At 45.8% G+C, this 22,426-nt stretch overlaps 1 protein-coding gene across 5 annotated transcripts in view; it reads left to right on the top strand.

Moving 5' to 3' along the window:
• The first annotated feature begins 5,370 nt into the window (after positions 1-5,370).
• GRAMD1A (GRAM domain containing 1A) overlaps positions 5,371-22,426 on the top strand; it is a 56,605-nt gene continuing 39,549 nt past the window's right edge. For 2 of the 5 annotated variants that reach the window (XM_026718857.2, XM_026718856.2), the window contains exons 1-2: positions 5,372-5,553; positions 21,495-21,711. In XM_026718857.2, the coding sequence (XP_026574642.1) occupies positions 5,546-5,553; positions 21,495-21,711 (225 nt within the window). In that variant the 5' untranslated portion in view covers positions 5,372-5,545. Of the gene's footprint in view, positions 5,554-15,671; positions 15,761-21,494; positions 21,712-22,426 lie in introns of those variants that run through there. The other 3 variants (XM_087939933.1, XM_087939932.1, XM_087939937.1) reach the window with 2 other exon arrangements.

The following is a 22,426-nucleotide window of genomic DNA, read 5'->3' as shown; positions in this document are numbered from 1 at the left end:
GCCATTCTTTTGCTTATGCCAGGAATCTACTCAAATAACAGCACTGTTTTGATGCTAGAGAAGGGTTGACAGAATTCAGGGGGAGGGGGAGTTGGACTTAGTCCATTTGAGGCTATGTAGAGATTCTAGGCTGAGCCCATTTTTGACTCCTCCCCCCAGATTATGCCATTCCTTCTACATCTTGAGAAATTTGCTGTACCAGAATTGTTCACATTCTTTGCAACAATGTCTGACCCACTAAAGAATATATGTTAATTAAGTGTTAAAAGCAACGAGAACCTTTATTAGAAGCAATGGAATTATCCTATAGAACATGGGTGTGTCAAACTCGCTGCGTTACATGGCTGTTACGTGCCATTTCCCAACTTTTTTCCCATTTGTGGAGCTAGGGTGGACGTGGTCTGCGCATGATGCAACTATCCCGTGGGCAGCCAGTTTGACACCCCTGCTATAGAAGTACCCTCATATTTCCAGGAGGTCATCTTGCACAAAAGCTGGCCTATGTAATAACAGCAAGCATAAACTGTTGTATTCCCAAATGATGCTATGCTGAAACCGATCATATTTTAATCCTAGAGGTTCACATACCATGCTAAGAGAATGAATGAGTTAGTGCATGCAAACCACAAGCTGTTAACTTCATTGTACCTTTAACAAGTTTGTCTGCCTTTGTCCATACTACAGACTAAATGGTGTGGTTCGTTTGCTTTCGACTTGGCATGCTTTGCTAGTCTAACCCACTCTGATGTAGCCAGCAAACCAGGATTTAGACTGTCTTATTGATATATGTGACCCAGACTTTGTGTGCATATTTTTTTTAAATTCCTGGGTGTAATTGAGCTGATTTCTCTTAGAACTGTGCTATTTTTCTAATTCTTTTTTGCTATCTTGCCTTACAGAGGAAGCCACGTGGGTGCCTATACATTTTCTTTTGATTAGACACAAATAGCAACAAGTGGTAATTTTAGTAGAAGTAGCAGGAGGAGAGTAAAAGAAACAAGTATTTCTCCTTCAGCGATTGGCTTAGTCTCACACACACACATACCATGTGTTGTTGGCTCTTGCTAGAAGAATACCGGATTCATGGCTGTACAGTATGAATGTCTGACAAATCTCGACCCTTGTTTGCTTTCAGTTTTATTGTCTTGCAAAGCAAACAAAGACTCCTACTTCACATTCTTCGGGGCCTGGAAGCACGTGCCAAGCCAAACGGAAGCAGAACATGCTGCCTTTTGCTTTACTGGTTCAACTCTTCCTCCCCCCACTCCAAAATTTGAATGATGTGGCTGTAGTTAAAAATTGCAGTATGTGGGGAGGAAGTGTCAGTAGGTCAAAAGTAGTTGTTCTGTTTAAACTGGAAGTTCTCTGCTGCCTGGCTGTCAGTTGGCATAGTAGCTTTGGGACGAACATCTGCCATTAAAACAGTTTTGGATGACACGAGAATCGGAATGTTAACCTCAGTAAACTTCAGTTGGCATAAAACAATGGCTGCATTTAAAGCTGGGAGTTAGTTATCCTCTCTTAGTCTTCCTCCCCATCAACAGACCTCACTGTTTTATTTTTAAAAAGACATAATTGAAACATAAAAGTCCTTAATTTTCTGGCCATTCTTTTTGTATGCATGGCAGGTTCCATGATTTTTTTGTCTTTAATTCTTTGCATAGAAAAATAATGGAACATTACCTTCAATAATGCAACCACTATGATAATTGCTACAGAGCGTCCATAGCGCACCATTCATGTGACAATGATTATGAAATCGAACAGTAATTACAGGTATTGGAGAGATCATATGTTCTGGGTGGAGTAAGAATTGGGTCAAATGTTTTTCTCTGAAAGCAGATTGGGATGTCTTTGAGTCTGCTGTTGCCCTCAACTAGGGGTAGACGAAATTGTCAACTGTGCTTTCTCATGTTTTTTAATCCCTGTTCCACCCAATTTGCAAAATCAGACACTTTGCTAAATTCTTATCCAGGTACAAGCACCAAAATTGCATTTGCATTGTGGAGATTCAAAAAGAACCACAATATCCAAGAACACGTTTTGGTACCTGCTTGCATTAACTCTTTAAAAACGGATGAGCCTGTCAGACACAAATCAAGGTCTTCATTCAATTCTACAAAGGAATCCTAGATAAAATCATATCCAGATTTTTTTACAAGCTGCATTTGCCTGGGTGGATGAATCTTTTTTAAATGCCTTAGATTTTTTTGGGGGGTGGGGGGTTATAGATTGAGAAAATTGCTAATTCTGGTAACTTGTTAAAAATCAACCCCCTTCCCCAAAAGGATGAAAATCCCATCCTATCCTTTCAGATTTCCAGTTCACTTTTTGTCGGTTCAACGACTAGTTAAGTATAATCGGATTGACCATCTTCCAAACTGGATTTCTGTCAATATTTGAAATGAGCTAATTTTGCATTTCTGATTCTGAATCCCCTACTTAAAATTCTCGAATGCGATCCTTTCCGAGATGATGGGTTACTTTTTTTGAAACTGGAACATCTTTGAAGGGCTGATTTCATACAACTCATTGAATCAGGAAAACGTTTATTTGTGTAACTTTTATGGCCTAGTCATTGACCACAATAAAGATGTTCCGTTTGGGGCAATTTAGTGCTTGCTTGAGCTCTACCCATTGGTTTATTTATGGTTCTATTTGCTGTAGCAGATCTCCAAAATGAGTTACTTTGATAATCTGTTTCACCACTAGACAGCCCGTGTCCCTCTGAGTCTTTGTTTCAGTGATATTTCTTTAAACAGAAACAAAACGAACATGGGTGGGCAAAAAAGCAATGGGTGGGAGCGACCTCAGGGTTTCCTCTGGTTTCCCTATTGAATTTTCTTCTGAAATCTGGCAGGGAGTATTGGAAATCTTCCTTTCCCTTCCCTTCCGTCCATTCTTTCGAATTTAGAAAAGCAGTTCTGAATGGTCATAAATCACACAGAGAATATCCATGTGCTTGCTAAGAGTCAACATAAGACTTAATGACATATAACCAATTGCAATTCTGAATTAAGATGTGAACACCAGCAGTCATTAAAAAATCATTTTAAGGAAATAAGGTGCAGAGAGATTCATTCTAATTTCTATGGACAGAAAAAAATAAAAGCTGATTTGAAAAGTTCAGTGCAGAAGAGCTGATCAAATGCCTCAAATTATCCTTATGTATTTATAAAGTGCTTTGAATTGGCATACAGGTAGGTAGTCCTTGATTTATGACCACAGTTGGGAATTTCTGCCACTAAGCAAAGCCGCCATTAAGTGAGCTGTGGTCAATTTTACATTTTTTTGCCACAGTTGTTAAGTGAATCCAGTTTCCGCCATTGACTTTGTTGGAATCTTGTAAGGAAGGTTGCAAGTGACGGTCATGTCACTGCAGGATGCTTCAACCATTGCAAACACATGCTAGATGCCAGTGTCCAAATTTTGACCCCGTGGCCATGGAGATGCTGTGACAGTTAAGTCCATGCCATTATAAATTCAAACAGTTACTAAACAAATGGTCGTAAGTCAAGGACGATCTGTAGATTTTACAGAGAATGTCTGATTGCTGTCTCCAATTTAGGAGAAAGAATAGAATAATAACTTTATTATCATCTTGAATGTACACTAATCGGCACAATGGATGACCAGGAGAGAAATGGAAGTAAATGACAAATAGGATTCATTATTTATTTGTCAAATTGATAGGACTGCCCATCTCGCAAACAAGGGTCTCTGAGCAGTGACTCCATCCAGCCACCTCATTCTCTGCCGTCCCCTTCTTCTATTGTCCCTCAGTCTTTCCCAGCATTGGGCTCTTCTCCAGGGAGTCCTTCCTTCTCATGAGGTGGCTAAAGTATTTGACTTTCATCTTCAGGATCAGGCCTTCTAAAGAGCAGTCAGGGTTGATCTCCTCTAGGACTGACCGGTTGGATGGCCTTGCTGTCCAAGACAGGGGTCGCCAACCTTTTGGACCTCAGGGACCACCAAATTCATAATTTTAAATCCCGTGGACCAGAGACCCTGGGAAAATCCCCCCAAAAAAGTCTGCAGGAAAATTCCTACTGATCAATCAATCATTATTTGGGATTGCAGGATACTGTCCCCAGTTCTGTTCTCGGGGGAGAAAGAGAGACTTTTGGCTTCATGCAAGAAAAGCAGAAGTCTTTCTCTCTCCCAAACTCGGCCAGAAATGAGTCTTTGTGAGGCTTGTCACGCTGGCAAAGCCCCTTGGAGCAGGAGGCCTTGCAGGGTCCCAAAGACTCATTTCTGGTGGAGTTTGGGGGAGAGAAAGAAAGGGTGTTTTGCTGCTTTCCTTGTATGCAGTCAAAAGCAGAAGAAAGAAGCAGATAGAAGCAGCCCAGTGGCCAGGCAAGGCGTGTAGTGGGGTGCGTGGGCCAAGTTCCCCCTCCCTGCCCTTTCCCCCCTCCCCTCACTACCTCCCGTTGTTCACAATGCAAGTGATGCAAGCCCTGTGTTCCTGCAGGCCATGTGGGTGCAGCCTGGATTAATCGCTTTGGGTGTGACATTTCTCTGTGGACCACCAAAATTCTCGGCAACCACTAGTCCAAGGGACTCAGCAGGCGTCTTCTCCTCCAGCACCAGAGTTCAAAGGCCTCTACTCTTTGGCGCCCAGCCTTCCTTATGGTGCAACTTTCCCAGCCCTACTTTGCAACTGAGAAAACCACAGCCTTGACTACACACGCTTGTGTTGTCAGGAGGGGAACGTCTCTGCTTCTTAGTGTATACACCGCTTCAAAGCACCGCTTCTTTCCCCAACCCCAGGGGTCCCCCACCCCAAAGGAGCGTTGCTCCTGCTGGGAACAACAGGAGCCGCGTCCACACGTTTTTGGGGCGCCGGTTGGAAACTGCGCCTCAGCCGTCCTCCCCTACACACGTGCGCCCGTGGGTGGGTAGGAGAAAGAGGCGAGGCGCCTCGTGCGGGGTACGGGCCTAGACAGGCGAGGCGTCCTTCTGATTCGCCAAGGTCAACCGCCTGAGGAGGCCCCGGTCGGCTGGCGGGGCTCAGCCGCAGCCCTTTCCCTCGGTCCCCGTTTAACCCAGGAATCCGCCCGGGGAGGTTTCGGCTCCTTCCCCGGGGAAAAGCAGCTTATGGGAAGCCGAGCCGGGGGCGTCGCGACCAACCAGGCCTGCCTTCCCTGGGTATCCCCCTCACCCCACTCGTGTTTCCCCCCCCCCCACGCCCCCGCTTTCCACGAGGGCGGAGAGGTCTCCACGCACCCGCGGAGCTCGCCTCGCCGCTCCTCCCAGCCTCGCCGCCTGCTTTTGGCCCCTCCCTTTCGCCTGGGCTTCGCGGCCGCGCGGCTCGAGGGGGGGGGGTGAGTGCGACAAAAAGGGGCGGCCGGCCGCCGCCGCCGCCGCCGTCGGAGGAGGCAGGGAGGGAGGGCGGGCGGGCGGCAGAGAACGGCCTGCCTCTTCCTCCGCGCGGCGCAACGGGGGCCGCCGGCCGGGACCCTCGCTCGCCTCTCCATCCCGGCCGGGCGGGGGAGGGGGGGGGCCGTCCGCCCGCCCCCCGCCCTGCATTTGCCCGCGCCGGGCTATGTTCGAGTAAGGAGCCGCGCTGCAGGGAAAGCGGGAGAGGGAGGGAGGATGCCGGGCTGGCGGAGGGAAGGGATGGCGGGGAGCTACCGCGCGGTCAGGGAGGAGGAGGTGGAGGCGGAGGCTGCGGTGGTCCGGACGCGGGGCAAAGCGGGTGGGTGGGCTCCGCTGCGGCTGGAGGGAGCTGGCAGAAGGAGGGGGGGGTGAGATCCCGGCGGGAAGAGGGCATCGGAGGGCCCCGCGGTCCTCGGCGATAGCCCGGCTTTAGCCTTTCGCGAGTGGGGTTGGTCGCTTGTCAGCTGGCAGATGGAGGGAGGAAGGGATGGAGGGACAAAGGAGCTGCCGGGAGAGAGAGAAAGGGAGGGGGAGAGATGGAGGGAGGGAGGGGGGGGGGGAGGGAGAGAGGAAGGGAGGGAGGGGAGAGAGAGGAAGGGAGAGAGAGAAGGAGGGAGAGAGAGGAAGGAGGGAGAGAGGGAGGAGGGGAGAGGAGAAGGGAGAGAGAAAGGGAGAGAGGGAGAGGGGAGAAAGGGAGGGAGAGGGGGAGAGAAAGGGAGGAAGGGGGAGAGAGGGAGGAAGACAGGGAAAGAGAGAAAGGGATGGAGGAAGGGAGGGAGAGGGAGGGGGGGGGAGAGGGAGGAAGAGAGGGAGAGAGAAAGGGAGGGAGGGAGGGGGAGAGAGAAAGGGAGGGGGGAGAGAGGAAGAGGGAGAGGGAGGGAGAGAAAGGGAGGGAGAAAGGGTGAGAGAGAGAAGGGAGGAGGGAGAGAGAGGGGGAGAGGGGAGGAGGAAGGGAGAGAGAGAAAGGGAGGGAGGAAGGGTGAGAGAGAGAAGGAGGGGGAGGGAGAGAAAGGGAGAGGGAGAGAGAGAGAAAGGGAGGAGGGGGAGAGGAAGGGAGAGAGAAAGGGAGGGAGGGGGAGGGGGAGGGAGGGGAGGGAGGGAGAGAAGGAGGGGGAGAAAGGGAGGGAGTGAGAGGGGTGAGAGAGAGAGGGAGGGAGGAAGGGGGGAGAGGGGGAGAGAGAGAGAGGAAGGGAGAGAGGGAGAGAGAAAAGGAGGGAGTGAGAGCTGGTGGAAGGGAGTATGTGGCATCCTGAAAGGCGGCGGTTGTTTTGGAGGGCGGAGGGAGCGCTGGGTCTGGTTGGCGGGTGGCAAAAAGGAAGGAGCCGGGAAACACAGCGAGGTGTACAATATCCACACGCCCCCCCTTCTCTCCTGCCCCCCAAGTGTGGTCTCTGAATTCCCGGAAAGCACTGGCAAGGGCCAGTCTGCGCGCGTGTGCGCGCTCCCGAGTGTATATTCGCAAGCTTTTCCTTGAAGGGTTCAGATGCAGTTGGCCCTGCCCCTTTTCCTCCTTCCTTCCCATCTCTCCCCCCCACCGCCACGCGGGTTCCTTTTCCCCTCTGGCGGCTGAAGGACCCCCGTTTTTGCAGACGTGATGTGATCGGACTCAGCCACGCTGCCCATCTTCTCTAGCCTGCAGGACCAACCAGCTGAAGGGGTGACGGACCTCAAGGTCTGGAGAGAGCCAAAATGGCTAGCTTCAACTTGCTAGTATTTGGCTTTTTAAAAACCTGGTTGGCTTTTGGTGGTTTCATATCTTGCCTGAGGCCAGGCTGTTTGGTTTGTTTAAGTGAATTATAGCTTGGGTGCACTTGGTAAATGCAGCTTTCCATACTCCCCCCCTCCCCCTCCGTCCCTTTCTCACTTTCTCTTTCTCTCTCCCTCTCTCTTTCCAGCTTTTGAACTGTTTTTTTCCCCCTTCTGTCCCAATATTGATGTTCCCTGTGGCACACTCCTCATCCCCAACGCCCACCTAGATAGAGGTTGCAACAGCAAGAATGCCAGCCAGTTCTTAGATTATCTTTGTTGACTACTGTGTCAGCTAGCATATGAACAAACAGACATACCATGTGCTTTTGAGCAGATGTCCAGTACAGTGTGTGATTTATTTTTTTTCTTCCGCCAAAGTTGGGGTACCCTTGAATCAGGACACCCAAGAATCCTTTTCTAGTCTGAAGTAGCATGGTTAAGTGTCTTTGGCAAAGCAGCTAGTTTGCAGGAACCTTGAAACATATTTTTAGCAGCTGAAGAAGTTGAACATAACATTGCACAGTAGAGAGACTTTCCAGAAGCGTTTGAGTTTACTTTCCCGGGCTTCTAATGTCCTTCTGTTATATATGTGGGAGAGGAAGATGACTTCCAAAGCCCTAAAAGGCAGTATGGGAGGATAAACAAAACATTGTGATGTACTTTTGGGGAATCTTTAAGGTGCCACAAATATCTTCATTTTTTAAAAACAGTGTAGTTTTGAGATCCTTATTCAAAACTTTGCAGGCCAGTCGTGATCTGGAACATATATAGGTCATAGGACCATGGGGATGCCAGAAAGTGACTAATTAGATTCACACAGCCATTTAAGGATGTCAGTTAGAAACTTAGCAGCTGTAGCTGCATAGAGTAGGTATAAAAATGCTAGGGTTTTTTCTTCTTTTTGTTTCGATCTTGCTTAATTATTTTGTGGTTTGGCATGTTGTGTAAAGGGATGCAGTGGCTAAGAGGCTGAGCTTGTCAATCGGAAAGGTCATCGGCAGTTGGAATCCCTAGCGCCGCATAATGGGGTGAGCTCCCATTACTTGTCCCAGCTTCTGCCAACCTAGCAATTTGAAAGCATGTAGAAAAATAGGAACTACTTTGGTGGGAAGGTAACAGCGTGGAGACGTCTTCGGACAGCGCTGGCTCTTCGGCTTTGTAACGGAGATGAGCACTGCCCCCTAGAGCTGTAAACAACTAGCACATAGGTACAAGGGGAACCTTTACCTTATGTTGTGAAAGCCCAGGCTATTTGGTTAATGGATTAATTTTTAATTTTTTAATTAATTTTAGCTTATTTTGGTCATTGTATTCTGAAATTCCCCACGTGGATTTATTAACAACTAGGCAATGCATGTTGTGTGAATACACAAAGTTGCGTTGGTATCTTTGGCCTTATGGCAAGTTTGTCTTCAGTTAATCTAGGTATAAATCAATTCAAATTTTCAAAGTCCTCAGAAAACAAGGTTATTGAAATCCAGGTAACAACCCTTTAGAAATGTTGTGTTAAGAAAAAGAAACTATTATGTGGGGCCATTATTTTCTTCTCCCCACAAAAATGAATTAAGGATCAATATGGAATTCATCCCTGAGGTTCCCTTCTCATATTACTGAAAAAGATAATTCCCTTCAATTGCATTCTGGGTAATTTTGGGATCTCTAAAGGCCTATTTGTAGGCTTAAACACCCACTAGATGCAAGCTACGAAGACAATCCTTTTACAAAAAAATATCATTGTTGGTCCATTGGACAAACCAGCCTTTACTAAAACTTAAAAGAAGATTTTGCTGGAGTGCTAATTCCTGGAGTTCCAAGCTGAAACCCCTAAAATAGCTTCAGTAACTTGAATAAGTATGAATTTTGTCTTGGTGATGCAGCTAGATGTTGATAAATGTGTTTGAGGTGCAGCTAGTTCTCAACCATTCATTTAGCAATTGCAAAAAAGTGATTTACAACTGGTCCTCAGACTTCCAACCCTTGCAGTGTTCCCATGGTCACGTGATCAGAATTCAGACGCATAGCAACCTGTGTGTATTTACGATGGTTGCAGAGTCCTTGGGTCATATAAGTGCCATTTGCTGTCAGCCTTGGAAGCTATATTTTACTTAGAAGCTTCGAGGCTGCCACATTCAGTGCCTGGGAATTTGGGAGGGGGGGATTTCTTAGAGAGGTGGGAGATTAGACCCAACAACATTCTTCTCACAAGGAAAAGTTACCCTGCACCTGGAGAGGAGTGTCTGGAGGAAGGTCTCCAGTTGGGATGATGTTTGATTGGATCGTGTGATGGACTAGTGGGTGCGGGGGCTGGATTTCGAATTTCATTTGGGAAGGGAAAACTCCGAATTCTCAGATTTGGGTTTTCCCGGATGTGCCAATATGAATTCCTTAATATATTCTTAGCTTGGATGAACTTTGTTTCTGAGAGTTGAACGAGAACGGGGAGTTTCATTGGAACGCTGACATTTGCGACCTTCCCAGAGAGCTTCCAACGAAGTCAATGGGGAAAGTGGAATTCACTCAGTGACCCCCTGATTCACCTGACCCCTATGGCGCCTGAGCAAAAAAAAAGATCATCTCACTTAGTAACCACTCTGGTTAGCGACGGAATTCCTGATCCTCATGGACGCAGAGAACTACCTGTAGATGTAGCCCCCTTATCTCTGAGTCACTTCTGTGGACTTGGGGTGGGGTGGGGGGAATGTTTCAATAACTCCGCGGTCAGGGCAATGTTGCACAAAGGTCAGCCTCAGGAAGTGAAGGACAGCAGCCTTTTATCATGCTGCCATCACAGACAATTATGACTTCAGGGATTATGGGAAGAAGGAGACTAGGTCAGTTCCTTCTTCCTTCCCCTCCCAGTTCCAGTGGTAGTCTGTTTCTGTGACAAATTTTGCAATCTTTTCTATTGGCCGAGGAATTTTCTCTGCAGTCTTATAGAAGCTTAAAAAGGAAGTCTTGAAGGCACGGGACTCTTTGTCAGTCTGTCTGTCTGCAGGTCAATGGTCAGAAGGGTAATGCTTCAACAACCAGAACAGACAGGGTCAAGTTTAGTATGGCAAGAGAAAGGGGAAGTGTGGGAATAATAATAATGGTTTAATTAAACTGGCATGGCATCCCATTCCCAGCAATTATCAACGATCCAGATCTGACTAGAGGCTACAGAAAAAAAGAGATTCCCACTGCAGAAGAGCCGTGGTGGCGCAGTGGTTAGAGTGCAGTACTGCAGGCTCCTTCTGCTGACTCCCGGCTGCCTGCAATTTGGCAGTTCGAATCTCACCGGGCTCATGGTTGACTCAGCCTTCCATCCTTCCGAGGTGGGTAAAATGAGGACCCAAAATTGTTGGGGGCAAGAGGCTGACTCTGTAAACCAATTCGAGAGGGAGTGTAAAGTGGTATATAAGTCTAAGTGCTATTGAGGAGGGAGGGAGGGAGGGAGGTAAGTTAAGTAAGTAAGTTAGTTAGTTAGTTAGTTAGTTAGATTCTGACCATGTCAAGGTTGACTTCAGCCTTCCTTCCGAGGTGGGTAAAATGAGGAGCCAGGTTGTTGGGGGCAATAGGCTGACTCTGTAAATCGCTTAGAGAGGGCTGCAAAGCACTGTAAAGCGGTATATAAGTGCTATTGCTATCCCTATGCAAGGAGGCAGGCAGCTCTGAATGTTGCTCGTGACTTCTTTCATAAGGTCTTCATCTTCCTCCTCCCTGGCCACGTGGCTCAGAGGCAACTCATCCTGGGCTCTCAGTGTACACACAGGCTCAGGCACAACAGTGGAGAACAGAAGTCGCCTTGAGGACAATGGTTGTGGACTTGCATTTACCAGATCCTCCCACAAAAGCACATGCTAATAGAGGCCACACCTGTATTACCCCCAATCTTATATCCATATTCCTTGATACCTCCTGGAGGGCAGGTGCATGTGTATATGCACATACCCCTGCCCACTCTTGGTGTGTTTTGTCACAACGAAAATACAAATGCCTTCAGGAGCCAGGGCTGGAAAAGATCTTGGAAAGAATTCAGAAGCTCTTTATGTTTTTCCACATTCAGATGTTGCATCAGCATCCGGCATGAAACAAGCTCACCTTCTCAGGTACCTGCGATCTAGCAAATCTTGCTCAATTACAAATCTTAGAGGCTGTCTTTGGCATAACAGGTGATGTGGGAGGAGAAATTGTCAGGAGTTGGTAGGGCTTTAAAAAAAAAATGCAACTATCGTGGCCTGGTATCTTTTATGTGCAATAAGACCCAGCGACAGGGAGTCCTCTTAAACGACCGCAGTTGAGCCCAAAAGGTATGCTGCCAAGCGAGACAGTTATTAAGTGAATTTTGCTCCCTTTTACGACCTGTCTCACCACAGTTGTGAAGTGAATAATTGCAGTTAAGTTAGCAAAACGGTTCTTAAGTGAGACTGGCTTCCCCCATTGACTCTGCTGGATGGAAGGTCACAAAAGATGACATTGCGACCGTCATAGATATGAGTCCGTTGCCAAGCATCTGATTTTTGATCACGTGACTGTGGGGATGCTGCAGTGGTCTTAAGTGTGGAAAATGGTCGTAAGTCACTTTTTTTTGGTGCCGTTGTAACTTTGAATTGTTGTAAGCTGAGGACGGTCTGTATTTTTAAAAAAAAAAATTGGTTGCATGTTCCTCCTTTTCCATATTTGGGCTGAGGTTGGGGTGGTTGCAATTAGCAGCTACCTTAGTAAGTAGAAGGGTGGAGATGTTCCAGCAAAGGTTTCACAGCCACAAGATGATCAAGCATAAGGTTACCTCAAATGTCTGTGGGGTGGAAATAATTGGGCAGAATGCCCGCCTTCTCTCCCAGAATAGCTTTAGAGGACCAGGAAGACCAGCTGTTGGGTTAACTGGTGTGATTGATTGACTGGCACCTACGTAATGGATCCCAGAATTTGGTATTTGGTGGCATTGTTTACACAGCACCCTTCCCCAGACCTAGCCGTTCCATTTGCGCCCATACCAAATTCAAGGAGCTTGAATTTTATTTATTTAGAGGGTTGAACAACTTATTTGCAAGTTATTCCAACTTTGGCCATGTGGTTAGTTTGAGGCTCCAAACTGGGAAGGAAGGAAGGAGAAGAAAGAAATGAAAGAGAAAGAAGGAAGAAAGAGAAAGTAAGAAATCTGAATTCTGATTCACCATCTCCCAGAATCACTTGGATACTGAGATTAGCAGCATATAAATTTAAGTAACAAATACACCTGTCATTGGTAGCTCATTCCCTATCAATATAAAATGTGAAGCTAAGTGTAGTAAGATGTGAAATGCCTTTCAACCTAAGTGTAAAGTAATGTCTCTCCCAGAGATTACACTTAGATTGAAAGACATTTCACATCTTACTACATAGTTCTCCAACTTGCAGAGACCCTACAGAGTTTCTTATAATGCCTTCTTTAAAAAAAAAAAACCACATCCTTAATAATGTGTGGTCATCACTATCTTCAGGATCTCCTTCCATAGATGTGACTCTAATCCATGAAGCTACTTTAAAAGCACTGGGATTGGTTGATCGCTGAGGAAGCTGAAATGTTTTGGCGCAGTAGTGGGATTCAAATAATTTAACAACCGGTTCTCTGCCCTAATGATTTCTTCCAACAACCAGTTCACCAAATTGCTCAGAAAGTTAATAGCCAGTTCTCCAGAACTGGTGTGAACTGGCTGAATCCCACTACTATTTTGGCGGCAAAGAATTGAAGCCTTTGAATTCTGGTGCTGGATAAGACTCCAGCGAGTCCCTTGGACTGCAAGGTGATCCAATGGGTCAGTCCTAGAGGAGACCAACCCTGACTGCTCTTTAGAAGGCCAGATCCTGAAGAGGAAACTCAAAGACTTTGGCCACCTCATGAGCAGGAAGGACTCCCTGGAGAAGAGCCTTGCGCTGGGAATGATTGAGGGCAAAAGAAGAAGGGGACGACAGAGAAGGAGGTGGCTGGACGGAGTCACCGGAGCAGTCGATATGACCTTAAATGGACTCCAGAGCAGGAAGGCCTGGAGGAACGTTGTCCTTGGGGTCGCGATGAGTTGGACATGACTTTGCAACTAACAACAAAAGTTCCTTGGTCTGATTCACCTGAGACATATCTAGTGATTATAACCCTTGTGATTTCCAAGCATTTTTCAGATTTCAACACCCACTTGGATGGTGGGCTGACCAGGACATGCAATAATTATGCCAGACTTGGGAGCTGCAGAAGGCATAGGCAAGCAGGAAGGGTGTGTAACTGAATAACAATTACTGCTCACTTATCTAAGCCAATATAGAAGCATAAGGTAAACATAAATCATGTTTACTTTTATATTATACATTGGAATCGCAATAATCTCTACAGATAAGCAGAAAACATATGAATAACTTCTATGCCGTTTCTCGCTATAGCAAAACACAAAGCCGTTTATGGTAGCCAAAACATTGTTCCAGAAGCAAACAGCATAAGCGCATCTAAACAAGAAATAAAAACAGCATAGTGAAATAAGATATGCACCAGTACTAGATGAAAGCAAAATAAAAACAGGTGAAAAATGTTTATTTAAGTAATTACTCTGGGAGGAGCTTATTTGTTTATTTATTTGTCACATTTGTATAGCTGCCATCTCATGTAGTGGCTGGATGCTGTACATAATAAAATGAGATATGTAAAAATTATTGAAAACAACCAAATTAAAATGATTAATAATTTAAAAAAAGAAAAGAAAAGAACAAATGTCAGAAAAAGCATACAAAAGAATACATTCATTTAACTCTCTGCTAGCCATCTAGCAGGCTCCAGATATTTAGAAGTATCATGTTTAAAGGGCAAAACTACATTAATGGCTGGGGAAGAAATATGTAAAATGATACAATTTTTTTTAAAAAAGCTTTCTGCACGCCAGTTTGGTAGCTTGGCAGAAGATTGCTCTCTGACTAGCAGATTCAGGTTTCTATAAAAATATTGAGCAAATTCCAATTTTTTTTCAACCAGGTTAACTTGTTATTATGAAGACAATGTAATGGATGATGCCATTTCTTTTAATAAGGAATTAAGCCAGCTAAAGTGGGGAACACAGTTAGTATATGGGATACAACTCTATAAAGGAAGAAAAATCTCGCCTCTCAGTGGAAAGTTTTGGGAGATCTTTGTCTTTTAATAGCAGCATTTAGCTTTATTTGTTTTTAGTGTTTACATAGTATATATTTTAGTCTTTATTTTTTGGTGGGAAACCATGCCTGTGGTTTTTAGCAATCAGGATCACAAGAGGTTCTAAGAACTGGAAGAAGGAAATAATGATGATGATATGAGAAAGTCTGTGCGTTGAGAAAATTTCCATCCCTCAATTACAAAAGGCCACACACTGCTTGGATCTGCACGTAATGCATATTACGTCAGTACATTATGACACCCTAAGTCATAATACATTGAGGTTTTCCCAAGAACTTATGATGTCATGATACATTGACGCAGTATGCATTATGTGTAGATCCAAGCGGTATGGTTTTTTGTGATGGACGGATGGAAATTTTGTCAACACACAGATTTTCTCAATATTATTATTTCCCAGTTCTTCTCTATTAAATCCATTTTATGTTTAGTTATATCCAGTTTCAATTTAACGTCTTTTTTCTGTGGCGTTTTCTGCAGTTCTTTTTCGAGTCTTTTATATTCATCCTCCAAGGCTTTGAAAGCTATTTCCCAGTTCTTAAAAGCTCTTCCGATCCTGATTGTACCAGCCAAAGAACTGGTAGCTGTGATTTCCCCTCGTTGTGCATTTGTGTATTTAATAGTTGTGCATTTGTGTATTTAATAGTCATCCCAATAACCAAAACCATAATAAGGCTGCTTGGGAAGAGGTTTATTGTTTCCATCTCCAGTCCAAAGTTGTTGAAGGCCATCTGTGGAATGGGTGGTGGAGAGGCTTGCCAGGGCGGCCTGAGGAAATTAGGAGCAGTGGGCAGTGCCATCTTCATTCAGCTGGCCCAGTCTCGTTGGGTTTAGTGGTAGCTGTTACGGCTTGGATTGGAGGCACCAGGAGCAGAAGAAATGCCATTCATGGAATCGAGTGATGCAGTGAAAGAGGCTTGCAGGATACGCCTTTCAGGAACCAAAGCTTGGATTCCTCTTCCTTCCTCTCTCTTCCCTTCCCTTCTCTGCCCTTCCCTGCAATAGAAACTTGCTGGTTTTTCTGATCCAGGCATTGGGACCCTAAGACCCCAGCAGATTCTTGGGGAGCAGCCCATAGAGATGGGCTTGGCCAAACTGATGTCCCTTGAAAAAGCAGAAGTGCCATAGGAGGAGCGATGATCCTTCAAAACACTCGTTTGTGTGCCATTCTCTCCCCCCCACCCCGCCATATTCTAAAGCAGCTGTTCAGTGTAGAATAACCACCTGCTGTAAGCATTTGTCTGGGAAGGACAGGAAGGAGGGAAGCCAGAGCTAAACTAAGGGGCTGATGTACACCCAGCCAAAGAGAAGAGCAGGTGGTCTCAGACAGCCCGCAGCAACCATTTGCTCCGTCTCTGTCTTTCTCTCTTTCTTGCGCTATTCGCTCCACCAGTATCTGGCTTTCATGCATTTTCCTCCGCTCTCTTTTTTCCTCGCTCTCGTTTGTACCAGGGCGCAAGGCAGATCCTCAGGTGGCCGGTAAGTTGCCTGCCAGATTGGGTTTCGGGAAAGGGAGGGGAGTGTGCATGAGCATGATGGAGAACGTGGGGATGTCCTCGCTTCCCACACTCGCAAAACCTAGAGAAAGGCTGGCCTCGCACGGCTCCGAAAAGAGTGGGCTGCCATCTTCATCTACCCCTTTCCATCATGCCTGGTACTAAACTTGAAGTCCTAAACTCACTCGGTTGTCTGAACTGACCTGACCTCAAGCCTGGATTCATGGAAGCTGAAATCCAGCCTAGGCAGGGGTGGAATTCAAAATTTTTAACAACCGGTTCTGTGGGCTTAGGTGGTGGGCTTGTCTTGGTGGTCATGTGACTGGGTGGACATGGCTTGGTGGTCATGCTATTGGTTGGGTGTAGCCAACTCAACATCACTCACATCGAGGCACGCATCTCCTCGCCTGGCCTCTCATGACTGTGGGGATGCTGCAACAGTCGTAAGTGTGAAAAAGGGTCATAAGTCACTTTTTTCAGTGCCATTGTAACTTTGAATGGTCACTCCACACAAGCAAAGTACCAGCAAAGGAGGGAAAAAAACTCCAGAGAAGTTCCTGAGACAGGAAGTCTAGTCCTGCTAAGAATGTAATAAGGGTTAATGGAGAGGCAGTTTCTATAAGCAACACCAGAATGTTTCCTTCCTGCCTTCCTTACAGGATTAGGCCAGTAATTTCTTCTAACAACTGGTTCTCCGAACTGCTTAGAATGTTAACAACCGGTTCTAGCGAATAGATGCGAACTGGTAGAATCCCACCCCTGAGCCTAGGTGTCAAGCTTGGATTTAAAAAAAAAAATCCAGATTAGTTCTCTTTTGGAGAGCAGGCATGTCAGAAGGGAAGATAGCAGGGCTGTTTTGAGGAAGGATGAGATACCAAGCTAGCAGACATTGATAATCCTGCCCTTGTACCTGTGTTGGAATTCCAGAACAATGATTATCAAGCCGGGCCACTGTAGGTTAAAATCCTTTCGGCACATTGATGGCTGGGGAAGAAAGAAATAAAAGAGAGAGGAGGCTTCCTTCCAGAAGTTTTCTTGCTTGTTTCATCAAAGGGTTATTTTTATACATTAGCAAGCAAACAGCTGTCTACCAATTAGCCAGATTTACAATGCTTCTCTTCCAGAGGTGGTATTCAGCAGGTTCTGACCGGTTCTGGAGAACCAGTAGCAGAAATTTTGAGCAGTTTGGAGAATCGGCAAATGCCACCTCTGACTGGCCCTGCCCCCATCTATTCTCTGCCTCCTAAGTCCCAGCTGATTGGCTGGGTCTTCCTTGGTTGCCCTGCACAGGAGAACGGAGCTGGAAAGCAGGTCAGTGGGGTGGGGAGGGAATGGTATTTTATAGTATCCATCCCCCAGGACTGGGGAGGGAATGGGGATTTTACATCCTTCCCCTGCCATGCCCACCAAGCTACCCCCAAAGAACCGGTAGTAAAATTTGAATCCCATCACTGTTCTCTTTAGATTAAGCTTACGGCAGCTGGAAAGAACTAAACAGATATTGGGCATTGGCAGCTAATAGGTTATCCTTTTGTGACAAGGCTCAGTTACAGGTAGTCCTTGATTTATGATCACAATTGGAACCAGAATTTCCCTTGCTAAAACAAGGCAGTTGCTAAGTGAGTCGCACTTAACAATTTTATGACCTTTTTTTCCCCCACAGTTGTTAAGCAAATTACTGCAGTTGTTATGTGAATCCAGTTTTCTGTGATTGACTTTGTTGGAAGCCAGCTGGGTAGGTTGCGATCACATGAACCCAGGACTCTGCAACCCTCATAAATAGAGGCTGATTGGCAAGCATCACAATTCTGAACATGTGACCGGGAGGATGTTGCATTAATTGTAATTGGGGGGGGACGGGGGACCGGTTGTGAAGTAACTTTTGTCCGTTCTGTTGCAACTTCCCACCATTACAAAACAAATGGTTGTAAGTCAAGGACTGCCTGTACATGATATCTATTATTTTGGATTAGTTTTTACCTTCTAGCTCACTCTCCTTATGATTCCGAGAATGAATCAAAAGTGTTGAGGGTCATAATGCATTCAACATTTGGACGGTAGGACAAACGTCCATAGTTTTTAACCGTTCAAACAGCTTTATAGTCATGAAAATAGGATTTTTTTTTTAAATTGCCAAAAGACTTAGATTTGAATGGCGCAAGAAAGCAGGCTCTTCCTTTCTTATGATTTTTATGCACCATCCCAGAACATAAAACTTCTTCGGGCAGCTTAGCGTAAGCAAACAAAAAGGCAATTTCAGGCCAGACCATAAAAATTCAAACTTAACATTAAAGCAGTAAACAGTAAGCAGAAGGGAGGGAATGCAGTGCCTCAATTCCCGAAGGGTAGCCCTTTGTTCGTTAAAGTTTTCACATCCTGGTAGCCCTCAGCCAAGAACCTTCCATGTTCTGGAGGCGCCCCTTGGGAAAGTCAACGTCACTTGCGTCTAGAAAAACCCTAGACTGGAGATGTTACAGGTTTTATATATATATATAAAAAAGCGAAAGACCACTCACGCATCATCACAAAATCTCCAGAACTGCCAAGCCTACAAACTTGAAATTTGGCACGTACTTGAAATTTGTACTCTTGGCTTCTAGGTGCTCACTAAGAAAGGATTTTTCAAAATGACCATCAGAGCATTAATATTTCGTATATATTATTATTAACACGCTCTGATGCTAAGGAGTTCTACTCCCCCTCCCCACCTGAAAAAAAAAATCTCTTCCAAGTGCAAAACACAAGCAGAGGAGAGGACTTTCAGTTCCAGTTTTAGTTTCACAGCAGCAACCAGCTTTAGTACAGAACAGTTGAGCTAAGCCACTCCCAGGCTCTTTGTTGTCTCCTCATTCACACAGCAAATACTGTTTCAGTTTTGAAACAGACCTCAACTCTCACATACACTGACAGGATGCTGGCCAGATGAATACCGATGGATGCTGGTAGGCAGAGGCAGAATCCCACCCCCCTTATTTTCCTCCTCAAACACTAAGCCCGACCACATAGTTTCGTAGCAAAGCACAGGTACTGAGCTAGTATTTTGATATAGGCCAGGGGTTTTTTTTAGAGTGTGCAGGAGACACCACAAAAGACACATCCAGTTTGGAGCAGTGGTTAAGGATTTTGGCTAGAAACCGGGAGTCTGTGAATTCTAGTCCCGCTTTAGGTATGAAAGCTGCCTGGGTGACAGCGCCAACCTCTCTCAGTCCACTCCCATCGCATGTGGTGGTGGTTGTGGGGAAAAATAGTAGGCGGAAGGAGTATTAGGTATGTTTGCTAACTTGAGTTACTTATAAAAAAAATAAGGTGGGATATAAACAAACAAACAAGGATCACTTTCACCAGCTGCTCGCTTCCCATCTTAGTCTCTGTGAATCTTGGCTGTCTCCTAAGATGACCCAGGCTTGGGATTTGGATCCCATTTCACCCCTTGAGAAAGCACTTTCCTGTTTGCATTCCTCTGTACCCAGAATAATTCCTTGGATGGGAAGCGGATCATCCTACTGATGTCATTATTTGGCTTAGCTTTACTCAGGCCCCCAAGGGAATTTCTGTGTATTTAAAGAGTCCCACAGAAGGGAGAATATGAGGGGAAGAAACCAGTGACGTTTCCAGGTTTGTCCAATCGCAGTTTTTCCAGAACTGGCAATGCAACTGTCAGGCTGAAACAAAACCGATTTGGCTTCAGCCAGGCATTACTGGGAGAACCTGGTTAGCAGTGGCCAGGTTCCATACCTTGTTGAACAGCGAGGATGACACACGGATCAAGCTGTGGAGATTTGCACCCAAAAGTGTTTATATCGGGGGTGTCAAACTCAAGGTCCCTCAGGCCGGATCCAGCCTGTGAGGTGCTTAGATCTGGCCCACGTGGCTGCCCTGGAAACAGCGAAGCACCGGTCCACGGTGCTTCTGCCAGCGAAAACAGAGCTCGGGAGGGGCACATGGGCTCTGTTTTTGCTGGCAAAGTGCTGGAGGAGGCCGTTGCAGCCGAAAATGGATCCCAGGATGACAGTGGATCCCCCCAGGCCACCACAGGTGCTCCCTATATGAGTGATGTTGATCTGGCCACACCCACCTGAGGTCAAACACAACTCAGATATGGCCCTCAATGAAATCGAATTTGACACCCCTGGTTTAGATCCTCAAATGAACTCAAGTTTACAGTTTGCGGAATACAGGTAGTCCTTGAGTTTTGATCAACGGAGCCTGCCCATTGCGGTCATAAGTTACGATAGACATACAGTGGGTCATCCACATAACCGATTTCACGACCTTTTTTTTGCAGTGGTTGTTAAGCAAATCAATAGTTCATCATGGGCCCAAAAACAAAACAAGAAAGTAAATTCCAGTTTTTGGCCAAACTGGGCCATAACGATCGCTTAATAACCAACAAACAAAAAAACAGGTCCTAATATCCTGGTCAGGTAACTGTGGGATGTTGCAAATGACTGTAAATAGAGGCCACTTGCTGAGTGCCTGAAAGGGACTCATGTAACCAGGATGGTGGCCATAAGAACTTCAGAACTGGGTTGTAAGGGAAGTCTGTTGTAACTCTGAAAGATTGTTAAGTGACCAGTCATAAGTTGAGAACTTCCTGTATCTTTTTTTTTTTAATATGTCCCCTTGTGACTACTGTGGGATAAATATACAGGCATCCTTTCCTGGAATTTTCTGGGCAAAGGTTAAGTTATTATTATTTTTAATACTTAACAATCAGCTATCAGTCCAGGAATGAAAGTAATATTACTTCTAATTTAGTTAGATTAATACTGCTCCTGCTCTACCAGCAGTGAGCATTTCTCTCTAATTTGCTTCCCTGCCTTCAGTTATGCTGTAGGGGGTCTTAAGTTCAGAAGATTCACTGATGTTTGTGATCCAGGTTTCTTTTCGCCACTCAGCCTACCTCGCTGGGTTGTTATGGGTGGGATAGTGGAGACAAACAGGATGCTGGCTGGGGATCTCTGGGAGTTGAAGTCATGTTCATGCTACCAAGATTGAGAAACACCTCACAGAAGCAGCCCTGAGCATCTTAGGTAGAAGGCAGGATATTAGCATCAGAAGAAGAAGAAGAAAAATCTGTGAAGAGGCTTGGATGTAGCTATTGAAATGCTGGGACTGTACAAGATCCTGTATCCCTATGATTGCATTCCCACAAAATATTATGTTGGCTAGGGCTTTGGGAGGGGCGGGGTCAGCATGGTGAACCAAACAAAGCCAAACTACTAATGCAGGAAATAGGTGTAGGCTGAATGCAGCTCATCTGATGCAGAAAAGGCTGCTGGATGGAAGAAGCGCCTCAAACTGGACGACCCGTCAGTTTGCAAGGCATATCTTGATCGATGTCGGCTCTTTCAGCTGGTCCAGACAAGAATCAGAACAATGAATCCTAGCTCGCTCGCTCCTGCAAGGTTACCTTAACAGAATCTTGCAAGACTGGAAGTTTTTCTCCCTTCCTTTCCTTCTAGGAAAAGATCCTTTCTGAAATACTTCCCGCAACTTTCCTTCTTCTGCGAACTGACTCATCTTTTGCATGACTATGATCAAATCTGCAGCTCTTCCTCCTCTCTCCAAGGTCACTCACACCACCCCATTACAGACACAGCTTGACATAGAAGCCAAAGTTTGAGTTGGGGCAAAACGCACAGCATTTGGCAGGATCTAGCCTTTTCAAGTGGGTCTCCGCTCATCATGTTCCTTCTCGGCGTTTCTCCCGACAGTGGCACCATCTCTCCCCGCACGACTCCCAGCAGCTCTCCGTCCTTGAGAAAGCGCTTCTTGCAGCTGCCTGCCCGACTGGCTCCAGAGCCACCTTCGGAGGCCATGGTGGAAAAGGGCACCGATAACCCTGCCGAGCGGGGGCCTCCGACAGCCACCCCTCAAGGCAACCCCATCAACTACACACTCAGTGGGCGCAGCTTTATCCGCAACAACAAGGTACGGTTGGGGGAAGACCCGGCGGCAGGTAAAACAGTGCCTTTTTCGAGATCTCACCATTGACCTGCTTAGGTGTGGTTCTTATTCATTCATTCATTCCTGATGTGGTTCTTATTCATTCATTCATTCGTTTGTTCGTTCGTTCATTTGTTCATTAATTCATTTATATTTCATATTTCTAAACTCCCCATCTCCTTCAAAGAGGAAGGGAGCGCCTCTGAGTGGCGTACAAAATAACGGATACATAAAACAACATAGAAAAAAAAATAACTATAAACTTAAAAAGTTATGCATTTCTCACCCCCTGGCAGCCCTTTGAGACAAGCCAGGTGATAGAAGAGGTTCTGCCAGTACTTTCAGCACTTCTTCCAAAAATAGATAAATACTGGCGGTCTCTTGTAGTAATATAGGCTATAATAAAAAGAATCCTGAAAGGCTGAGAGCATTTCCCCCTCTCTCTTATATGGGGTGCTGCCCCTCCCTCCCTCCCCCTGTCACTTACACACACACAGGCCGAGAGCCTGAAGAGTTGAGGCACTGTTTAGAGACTGAGTTAGGGCAGGTGATGTACCCATTCTGGTCAATTATTGTCCCCTTCAAGATATTGTCTGAAATGCCCAAATTAATAAATTCACTACTTTGTTTAAGCCATTTTGCGCCAATCAGTCAGGTTTCAAAACAACTCTGGACATGTGTCCTTCCTGTGAAGAATTCC

Source organism: Pseudonaja textilis, chromosome 10 (assembly GCF_049901715.1).
Source record: "Pseudonaja textilis isolate UNSWEBS1 chromosome 10, rPseTex1.2, whole genome shotgun sequence".
Classification (NCBI taxonomy): Eukaryota; Metazoa; Chordata; class Lepidosauria; order Squamata; family Elapidae; genus Pseudonaja; species Pseudonaja textilis.
The sequence above is the reverse complement of the archived record's forward strand: the minus strand, read 5'-3'. Positions and strand labels throughout refer to the sequence as shown.